At 35.5% G+C, this 11,535-nt stretch overlaps 1 protein-coding gene across 1 annotated transcript in view; it reads left to right on the forward strand.

Annotated features, from left to right (window-relative positions):
- LOC106459212 (hormonally up-regulated neu tumor-associated kinase-like) overlaps positions 1 to 11,414 on the forward strand; it is a 61,300-nt gene extending 49,886 nt beyond the window's left edge. The window contains exons 4-5 of the mRNA XM_022385657.1: positions 5,478 to 5,627; positions 6,947 to 11,414. Coding sequence (XP_022241365.1) covers positions 5,478 to 5,627; positions 6,947 to 8,597 — 1,801 coding nt within the window. The 3' untranslated portion in view covers positions 8,598 to 11,414. The remainder of the gene's footprint in view (positions 1 to 5,477; positions 5,628 to 6,946) is intronic.
- The last annotated feature ends 121 nt before the right edge of the window (positions 11,415 to 11,535 follow it).

The following is an 11,535-nucleotide window of genomic DNA, read 5'->3' on the forward strand; positions in this document are numbered from 1 at the left end:
AACAAAGCCACCCTCAATACCCTGAGCAATAACAGACTCACCAGTAGTAGAATTCGAATCATAAGGCAATATACCTTCTAACAACAATGATTAAGTCGCCCCAGTATCATGTAGAATATGTATGGGTATGGGATTGCCAGAGTCATTTGTCAAAGACACAGAACCAACAGACACAAAGAGTCTAAATTCCTCTCTGACTACATAAGCCTTCATATCAGTGGACAAATCAACATCAGGTGATCTGGTGAAACTACATCCATATGTGGACACAAATGCACTGAGTGTTACCTCTATTTCTTTTTCAAACACCAACAATTGGACATAACATGACCAGGTTTTTTACAAAAATGGCAGACAGGCCTTGATTGTTTTAAAGAAGTTCTATCCTGACTGTCAGAAGATTTTGAACTAGTGGAGCTGGATTTTTTAGAAGAATCCTCAACTTTAGTGGATTGAACAGATACAGGTTTTTGTTGAGATGGTAGGAATTTCTTTTTATGAAAAGTGGTTTTATGTGTTAAAGTGTAATCATCGGAAAGAGTGGCTGCTTCCTGTAGTGTTTCAACTTTCTTTTCATCTAAGTAAGTTTTGAGATCATCATGTGCACAATGTTTAAATTTTTCAATTAGAAATAATTGTCTTAGTTTGTCAAAGCTATTGCCAATATGCAGAAATCTACACCATCAATCAAAATAAACCTCTTTTTCATGGGCAAATTCAGTATAGCTTTGTATCTTGTTTGCGATAACCTCTGTACTAACTCAAATGCTTTGAGAATAACTGCTTTAACCTTATCATAATTTGTACAATCTTCTAGAGGGTGTAGCAGCATAAGCTTCTTGTGCTTTACCAGTTAAAACACCTTGTGATAGTAATGACCATTTTTCAGTGGGCCATTCCATTGTTTAGGCAACCTTCTCAAAATGCTGGAAATATTTATCAACTTCATTTTCATTGAATGGTGGTACTTTAACATATCGAGTAAGTTCAAAGTTGTCATTTTGCCTTGGATGATTGGTGTTGAGTCTAATTTCCATTTCTTTCAGTCTAATTTATTTTTCGGCTTCAATACGAGCCTGTTCTTTCTCGGCTTCAATACAAGCTTGCTCTTTCTCCTTTTTGGCTTCAATGCGAGCTTGTTTGAGTTTTGGCTGGATCTCTAATTTATCTTTATCACTCAACCCCGAGTGGCTAGTAGGGACACTAGAGTATTCCTCTAATGCTTCCTCAGGCAACAAATCATCATCGACTAGTATTTCAATAATACGCTTTTTTAGTTCATTTTTTCTCATTGATCTTTTAACTTCTAGTACTATAACTTTGGCAATTTCGAGTAATTAATTTTTGTTATATTTTTCTAATTTCTCGAGGGAGGGCGATTCAAGAAAATCTTGATTATCAGACATGGTCAAATCTTGTTGGCACTGATAAACATAAATTCAATTGTGATTTAAATTTTGATTTAGATTGAATTTTTTCTGTGATTCAGATCTCGGATATGAGCCCCCACTTTATTATGTTATGTATTAGAATTTCGAACGGTCTGAAACTGAGTTAACTGATAATTTAAATTTAGTAGTTAATGGGAAGCTAGCTAGCTTTGTCCTTCATTATTTACCAGCCACACACACCAATATTTTCCTACCGGTGACATTAGGTAATGTTTTCATAAAAATGAGAATCCACTGAAGTTAAATGATTTGTAATGTTTGAACTTTGTAAAGGTTCCTGGTCAAATATATGAAGTTTTCCGATTGGTAAGCATTATAACAACCACAGTTATAGCTTCTGAAGTTTATTAGCACACTGTCTGTAGTGAACTAATAATAGATACTCTTTTTTGGCGTGTTGCGTTGGTTATATTTATAGGCGTGTGGGGGTTTTCTAGAAATTTCAATTTTATGTAACAATACTGGCGCTAATACAAGCGTTTACGTACACACACATATTGTTGATTCTTACTCTTGAGAATCTTCTACAACTTTGGAGAATAGTTGAGAGTTTTGCAATACATATTTAACAGTATACATTGTGCATATTTCTAAATATAAGTTTAAGCTAAAGAAACGTCAATATTAAAATAAATATATAATAATAAATCCATCACACCTCTATATGCATAATATTTGCTTGCCACTGGCCTTGAGCTCCCACCCAACATCATGTGTTTACATGTGGTATAGCTGCATTGTAGCATGCAAATTATTGTGCGACAACCCATCACCAAAAGGAGTGCAACACCTTCTTATAGTGCAGCAGACCAACTCTATACCGTAGAGCACAATCATCACTCATGTGTAATGACATGTATTTTTTCACATGGGAACGTTTCAGTTATTGGTGTTTTTCAGTGGAAGTATCTACATTGTTTCAGAAGTGTCGGAAACTTCCACTTTTTCTGGTGTGAAACAACACGACTGTTCATGCTAGCCTACCAACTATATTGATATTGAGTTTGTCTGTTGGGAGAGGTTAGGTCTTTTGTGTGGCAGGTGGTGGAGGCTTTAATGCAGCCTGAGGCTTCTTTTGTCCCTGACATATCTCTGCCTATGTTTCTTGTCTGTGACAGAAGAGATTTTGCAGGTTTTTTCCCACTTACCTTTTCCTCATCTTATACCCTTATTGTCTTGATTTTACCTCAGACTTTTTCATGACTAGGTTTCTCAGGTATGTTGTTTACATGTTCAGTTATTTTTACCACTACTTTGAAGCATACATACCTCTTTCCTTTGTTACCTCATATAACTAGGCATGACCACGTGCTCTATTGCTTTTTGTTGACTTCTAAACTCTGAAGTTTTTTCTTCAAATTTGGATGTCAGATCCTCTATCTTTTGTTTGTCTTTTTTTTAGGATTAGGTTTTCCTACCTTTGTCTTATACAAGCTACCCTTTTATGATATTTTTCCTTCTTTAACCTTCTTTTTATGATAATCCACCATTCTCCTGTTGGGTTTTCAGTGGATACTCATTAACTTGCCTTTCCTACAATGGTGTGTTTATCTTGCTTGGCAATTTCACTTCTTATTTGGTTGATCTTTTGCTAGAGTTGGTTGGGGTATGATTCCCTTGTTACTCTTTTGCTTTTGCCTCCTTCTGGCTCCTTTCATCTGCCTGTATGATTTTATTGGTACGATTGTATCTCTGTCATATGTTGGAGCTGCATGTCAGTGCTATGCCTTATCCTAAGTGGTGTATCATCTCTCCTGTGCTCCTTTTTTTTGCTTCTCTCTGTCTCTTCTCCTCCTGCTTCCTCTTCTTTCTCTCTCTATCACCACTTTCCCATTCCTCTTCCTATCTGTTCTTCTACTGCTTGTAGATTTTGGCACTTTTAGTCTTGGCAGTAACTGTTCTATAGGCTTAGGGTCAGTAAGGCCTGTTTCATTTGGCTTATGGACCTTTGCCCTCTGTTTACAGCCAGTTGTTGAGCACTGGGATTTCTATCAGAGAGCCTTAACTATTGGTTTTCTTCTCCTCATCCTCTAATGTCTCCTGTTCCCATTATTTTACATCCTCCAAGGGATCTTATTTCTTGCCAACATTGGTCCCTAATGGCCCCAATCTCTATTGGATGGGTTTTTCATTCTTTTTTTATCTTTCTTGGTTCCCAGGGAATCTATAGATAGGTGTTGAGTTTTACATTTTTCATGTCTCAGTCAGTTTCTTGCTTTCTCTTGGGGAGTTTCTTGGTTGTTTTTTTAATTTCATATGTTTGCAGAGCCTAGCCTTCTTCTCTTCTTTTGAGGGACATGGATCTAATAGTTTCCCATGTCATATCTTCTCCTTTCCTCACTTTGTGGGAGGTTCTCTCTCTCTCTCTTTTGGAGACTTGGGCTTCTATGGAATCATGTATACCCTTGGGTTGTGCTCATTTGCAACATCTACAATGGACTGCACGTTCTCTGGATCCTTCCTTGGGATCCTTTGTCCTTAACCATTCTCCTTCTTCCTTCAACTACTTCATCTGGTGGCTGGATAAAACTACTTCTATAGTGATATTCTTCTTCCTTGGGTCTTTTTCCTTTTCCAGACACTGCCTTGACGAAATGGGGAGGGGGCATGTCTTGACTCTCACATGAATTTGGGTCATTGGTACCATGACATATCATCCCTTTAAATCCCTCTTAGAACTTTTGGTGGTACATTGAATTTTGGATTTTTTTAGGATGGTTTGTAGCCTTCTTCAGATGACACATCAGGTCAGGGTTGCAGTTGTCTCCTTTATCAATTACCAGGAGAACACTTGGTTTTCCTCTCCCTGTTTCCACACTATTGCCTTCCTTTTCTGGGCCCTTTCTATACTAGTACATTTAATACCTTGTTCTGTTTGGACTGTCCTGAGTCATGGATTGCCTCTCGAGGCCTGCTAAGGCCAGATACTACCTATATTCCTCTGGTGTTGAAGTTGATGTGCTATCATCTGGATGCTCTTCTTACTGTTTTTCCCACTTTTCTCAGCACTCTAATTTCCCTTTTTTGATTCCCTATTCCTCTTTTCTCAGCTTTAGCTGGGGATGCACTCCATCAGGGCTGGTCCAATTTTGTCTCCATGCCTACCCTCCTACTTATTTTCTCCCTAATTTTTTCCATCATTCTGGACACTACATGTTGAATCCTACTGATAACTCCTTACTGGCTGGTTCAGTCATGGTTTCCTCTATTGCATCATTTCCTATGATATTCATCACACATCTGTAGTGCTGTTACTATTACTATCGAATCATATGATATCTGCCAGATATCTGTAGTGCTTTTACTGTACTATAGAATCTTATGATATTCATCAGTCAGACATCATTAATTCTTTTACTATACTCTCGAATCGTATTATATCCATCAGATATCTGCAGATATTAGAAGTTAACATTTTCCTACCCTGAAAATGTATTTCCTGAAGATATGTACCTCTACTCACACTTCACACCCATCCTCCCTACTTGTGGTACATATTTTTCTGCCTAATCTTGAAGTGAGGATTGAGCTCTACAGCATAGAGGGAGTCAGCTGCACTAGGAAGGGTGTGTCACACTCCAATTGGTTGAAGTTTGTTGCATGATCATTTGCATGCTACAGCACAGCTATACCACGTGTAAACATGTGATGCTGGGTGCGAGCCTCAAGGTTAGCAGGGAGAATAAATTGGGCATATAAAAGGCAGCACAATTGAGGAAAGCTATTATATGATTGGTGGTAATTATCTATCAGAAATACATTTTTAGTGTAGGAAAGTGTTAATTTTAGCAAGTTTTATTTGCTAGTCAAGAGATGGTTTTTATCACCAATGGTGGGATAGAGTTAGTCCAAATTTGATTTCAGATAAAACTCACAATTCATAGAGTGCTAAAAATCATCATTTTAGTTTCATTTATTAGAACTGTTGATTTCTTTTTTTATTTTCATTATTCATTCCATTCTAGAGTTAGGGAAACTTAGGCCATTATGTAGTAATTTTGGCATTGTTACTTTTAACTGTAATAGAGCATTGGACAAGAATGAGTACAACCACATTACTGCCACCTACTTTCTTCTTGCTGAGAGAAAACTGCGAGCTCAGCGACAAGAGAAAGCTCATCAGTTAAACATCAGAAATTGTAGAGGTGACTTTTCTCCATTAGCGATAACACCAGAGTAAGTGTATGGTAATCACACATAACTTAATAATTTCTGAATAAATATATATGGATTAGAGAATTACTAGAAGCAACTTGTTTCCCTAGAAGTATCTGCAGTCTTCAAGGTAAGTATATGTGAACTGCAAGCAATTTAAGTTCTACGTAAGCATACAGTATTGGAAATAATTATGAGAAATGTGACAAAAAGGGGTATAAAAGGTAAATAGTGTGTGAAAGTGAACAGTTGTGCTGATAGTTTATAGACTGTAATTGGTTGTCATCCAACAAATCAGAAAGTGCCATTCCATATTTTCAGATCAGTCCAAGTTCAAATTATTTAGCAACAGTCAACGACAGTTTGTATAATGACTGAAAGGAGTATAGTATCATAATCAATTACATCTACAGTGAAGCATTTTATAGATCAGTAAAAGTTTAGGGCTGCTTCTCAATAATTGGTGTAAGTGACCTATTAGGAATTGAAGGCACTCTGCCTGCTGACAAGTACAGAGAGATGTGATCCACTATGCTGTTCCCTCAGGAAAATGATGCATCAGGCAGGAACTCATCTTCCAGCAAGACAGTTATCCTAAACATACAGCAAATGTGGTAATTTAACGTCTTGATAACAGAGAGGCTGATAGAATACTCCCAGCTATGAATTGTCCTGCACAAAGTCTTTATATGAACTTTCTTGAAGCTATATGGACTTGTGTAAAAACTGATTAGGCCAAAAGGTGACCAAACAGTTTGGCTAAATTGTAAGGAGTAACTCATGACTGAATGGCAGCATGGAAAAAAGTTGTAATGTTTTGTATAAAGTATAGGACTCACATAAAAAAATGTACTGGTGCATTGTACAGCTTATTCACTTTTATTTTTGTATTTTCTGTGATAAAAGTTTACAATTAATAAATTCTCCATCTAGTTACTAGAACTTGTTTGCTACTCCTTTATGTGTATCACTTGTGTGTTTCTATGATTATTTCCACTACTGTGAATATAGACCAGTAATTTCAAGATAAGTGTATAGGAATTATTAGAAATCTATAGGTTACTTGCGTGCACTTTTTGACTGTCTAGAGAAGACTTTGCACCTTAAACTTTAACTACAAGTTACAGCCTATAAGCTAAATTATATCTTAAGTATTTGTTTAATAATAACATATTATATTTTATATAAATTAGTATTGTACTACTGACCTGTGATATATGTTCTTGTTTTTCTAAGTTTACCATTATTTAACCCATTAGTCACCAGTAATTTCAGATTTAGACAATTTGTGCAACTCTCCATTCTTCTAAAGGAAATTTTGGTTTTCTTCATTTCATTAGGGTGGCAACATCAAATCCATCACCTACTCAAGAAAAACTTGATATTCCACATGATAATTTAGTGTCTCCCCTTTCTCCCTTGAAACCCCTGAATACTCATAGTTATGGTCTATATCTGACTCCCTCACACTTAGGTGTTAGCTTGAGTTCTGTGTCTCAACTGCCTTTGGCCAGGAAGTGTAGTATAGTACGGGAAGAAGAGGACAATGTGAGCATGACTAGTGGTGGAAGTAGTTCTCCAGTGAAATCACCTGCGCTACAGAACAATTTCCACAATGAGAATATTGAAGAGGAAGAAACTTGCCTATCTTTAGCAGTTCCAGAACAAGAAACCCTTCAAATGTTTCCTGTGAAAAGACCAGAGTTACCTTTATCTCTAGAAAAAGAAATAGGAAATTCTTGTTCTTCCACCAGGAAAGAGGAGTACCCTATATATTACTCTACCAAAAAACTCAAAATATTACCCTCTGGTGGTCATCGACTTCATGCTGTTAAAAGCTCACCACAACTTCTACTGAAGAACCAAAATGAGGAAGTTTTAGTGGGTGCCAAGCCAGTTTCCAAATCTTGTAAGTCAAGACAAACTAGGAAGCAGCTATACTGTGTAAAACAAACTTCACGGTCTCTTTTGCCCCATGCCATGTTACATTTAATGGGACAATATCACAGACAGCACTTTGGAAATTCTAATAAAACTTCCTGCTTCAGTGAGCAGACTAATCAGAAGCAAGATTATCAGGAAAAAATATACATAACTGACAAAGAAAACACCAGATTAAGTGACAAAAAAACTTTTGAAAATGATGTAATAAATGACAAATACCAAGTTAGAAATTACCAAGTTCCTTCAGCTGGTCTAATTTCCAAGCTTGATACACTAGAAAACACTAATGTAGTAGAAGATGATCATCACAACTATACATACACACCTGAAGATGAAAGAATGGTCTTTAGGCCTCATTCTTTAGATAAAACAGTTTTCTCTGTTGACAGTAATGACAGTCTGGACTTCCTATCAGATTCTCAGCCTCGTCTGATGGAGTCTGTTTCCTGTGGGGATCTGTACATAGACTATTCTTGCAATCAGGAGTTAGTAAACTCTGATAACATAACTTTAACAGAGGTGTCAGCACACACAAATTCAAATGGACACAGTAGTCTTGGCCAAGAAGAAGGCAGTGAAATTAACAATGATCTAATTAATGACCATAATTCTTTTCCTACAAGTTGGAGTGAGATTAGCAAACTCTCACAGCTTCAGGTGGAAGAAAGGGGTGGTAGCAATTCTAACATCAGTGAGCCAACTAAGCTGCAAGGGGTGGGGGTGTGTAGCACCAAAACCGACATCAGGACACCAGCACAACTTCAGCATGTAGATGGTAGCAGTTTATATGTTGGTAGATTGACCCAGCACCAGCAAATGGACACAACTGACCATCATCAGGTGGACAAAAAAGTCAGCAATGAATGGAGTCCAAAGTCTAAAGGATTAAATCTGACAAGGCTTGTCCACTCAGCTAGTAAGCAAGTGTCCACACTGGATATTAACCAGAATGGTTGGAGAAAAATGGACAGGTCTAGACATCGAAACAGAAACAAGCAGAGCATAACAGACATGAAAATGGCTTCCAAATGTTGCACTATTTGCTAATACAAGTTTTTATTGAATAAACTATACATAAATCAAATATGGAGTAATTATAATCTGCAGAATATACAGTGTTTTCTGTTAAGATGTTGCAACCTGTCAACTTGTGATGCTTTTATGTTTGTGAGACCTGTAATTAATTGGACCTTAAGTGGATTTTTTATATGCATTTACATTCACTGTTAACAAACTTTTTTTTTTAACTTTAATGGATCTTCATTTGACCAATTTGTTAATATTATTTACATGCATGAATCTCATTTATAAAAATCTTTACTCTGAATAGAAAAAATACACAATGGATGTGTGTAAATACTGTACAAGTATATACAGTAGTTAGACAAGATTTCTGTAAGGTAAATTTCCAACATGATGGTAGCAAATTAAGATTATTTCATGTTATTACAAAGGTTGATCTATAAATAGTTTTGGACAACTTGTGGAACCAATCTCTTTCCAGAATCACAAAATAATGAACATTATCAGTTATTGAATCTCGATCCCTTTTAAATATCTTAACTCAGGTGTAGGCTAAGGAGTATATGTAAAGTTGGGCTTGTTGTTAAAGTGATAGAAATTTTTACCCTTCCAATGAAAACTTGATGTTTACTTAAATATGGACACAAATACAAGTGCTTTATACTGCCAGAAAATGTAGAGGAAAACAATATTTCCTTCCCTCCATGGTGCTCTTACTTAAAAGGTGTAATGTTAAAAATTGGTGTTTAAAAGGTCTTTCTCAAGAACATTTTTGTTTATAGTTTTCTTGTGATATATTATTCTATTTATTGTTAAAATAATTTTTTTTTTGTTGCTTGTGAAACTTTTTGTAGAACTTAAAAGTGGTTAAGCCAGAATCATTATTTGATTTTGTCACTTTTTTGCAGAACTTTTACTGTATTTCTGTTTACTGGTCCTGATGTGGATGACTTTTAATGTACTTATCAGTATTGTAAGCAAAAATGTTGGCAAGTTGTGACACCTTAACAAAGTTTATAGCTTGTAAAAACTTACACTGTGGAAGATCTGAAACATATATTGGTATGTTATAGAACATGAAATTAATGATTTTGACAGCTTATGAAAAATTATCTGATATATATACTGAATCATAATGACCTTAGTGAGTAAACACCTCCAAAATATCAAGATATGTTATATGTAAGTGTTCACAAATAAACATTGTACTCAAACACAATACAACATAAATAAGCCATTGGTCTGAGCTGCAGTACAACATTAATATGTAAAACTGTAATCAGCTATAACCTTAATAGTATTAACACATCTATATCTTAATTGTATTGTTAACATGTGGTACTCAATAAAATTGGTACTTCAGAAACACTACTAACTTCTCTGCACCATTAAGAGCTGTTACCTCATGTGCAACTGCTGCAGAATTTCCTGTGCATACCAAAAGCCTTGAATAAATTCCCACCCTTAAATATGTACACGTGTTGCTTCAGCCTATGATATAATTGTTATAATGCTTTAGCCCTTTACCAGTAGGAGTGTGACACAACTTTCATATGCAGTAATCCAAATGTGTGCTAGCACATAATCATGGGCTCATTCTTTCCTCAGCACTGCCTATGTTCAGACTTTCTATTCACCTTAATCAAATGCATTTCTTTAATTAGTGTTACATAGCTTTTATCTCTGTTGCACTTTAGCTCCATCCACTAGATTACAACTTCATTTTCTTTAGCCATCACATTTATACTTTAGACTACATTCACCAAGGTATGCCAAGTAAAATATGTACATATTATATATATGTGTGTGTGTGTGTGTGTGTGTATGTATATATATATCATATTTATAATACAAATCCTTAATCAAAATGGGATATCAGATGTGTCCTGGTTTTTGGAAGTGACTGCAGAAGTAGGTCCCACATAGCAGTGGGAGTAAACCATCTGTCAGTCTTCCTCTCTGTTTGTAAAGCCTCACACATAAGGAAAAGAATAATAAAAGAGTAAATTAAGATAAGAGAGCAAAAATGGGTATTCAAGCCCACAAGGTCCCACATCTATATCACATATTTCTGACTGCAGACAGTTGTGGGAAGGTGACTGCTCTCAGAAAATAAATAAAAAAGAAAGAAAAGGCCCTACCATTAGGGGTGGCAAGTAAGAAAACCTTACCTTGTGAAGGTGGAATTCCAGTCTCCAGTATGTTAGTAAAAGCTCAAATGAATAGGGTAATTAATAGTAGCACAGCAGATAAATTATACTAGAATAAAATCTGTACTCTCAGTTTAACTACTAACTTTCATACTGTTTTCTACCTGCCAGAGAGAGTTATATGGAAGAGGTCTCACAGGTTAGCATGTGGACTGCACTTAAGACATTCATCTTATATTGCTTATGTCCTTGGGCAGTTTTGTGTGTTTACATAGGTTAATCCTCTCGCCATTCTTTACTATTCACATCACGAGGTTTTTAGTAAGTTACACTCAGAATTTAATTAAAGTACTTTCTTTTTTTGTTATACAAATTAGTATAGCATAAATTCATAACTAATAACTCATATTTTAATATCATGCAAGTTTTAAGTTCTTAATTTTATAATGCAATATTTAAAAAATCCTAAATTTCTCTTAGTGTAAGAAATGTGACATTTTTTTCTCCAGGCTTCCTCACTTCTCTAATTTATTCATCACCTCTCCAATAAGTCTGAAATTTAATGTAAATTACTCACTATAATATTGTCATTGCCTAGACAAAGAATAATTTTCCTAGCCTTCAATCTTGTTTGGTTACAATGCCTTCAAATAAAAAAAATCAGACCCCTTTTGCCACACCCACCTATCACATCATCTCTTTCAGGATTTGTTAATAGTTCTCTTTTATGTTTAATTGTAATAGTTATGGAACATTGTCTGCTTTTTGCATGTTATTTTTTTATGTTCTTTGGTGCACTATTTAATTAAATA

Source organism: Limulus polyphemus, unplaced genomic scaffold (assembly GCF_000517525.1).
Source record: "Limulus polyphemus unplaced genomic scaffold, Limulus_polyphemus-2.1.2 Scaffold576, whole genome shotgun sequence".
Taxonomy (NCBI): Eukaryota; Metazoa; Arthropoda; class Merostomata; order Xiphosura; family Limulidae; genus Limulus; species Limulus polyphemus.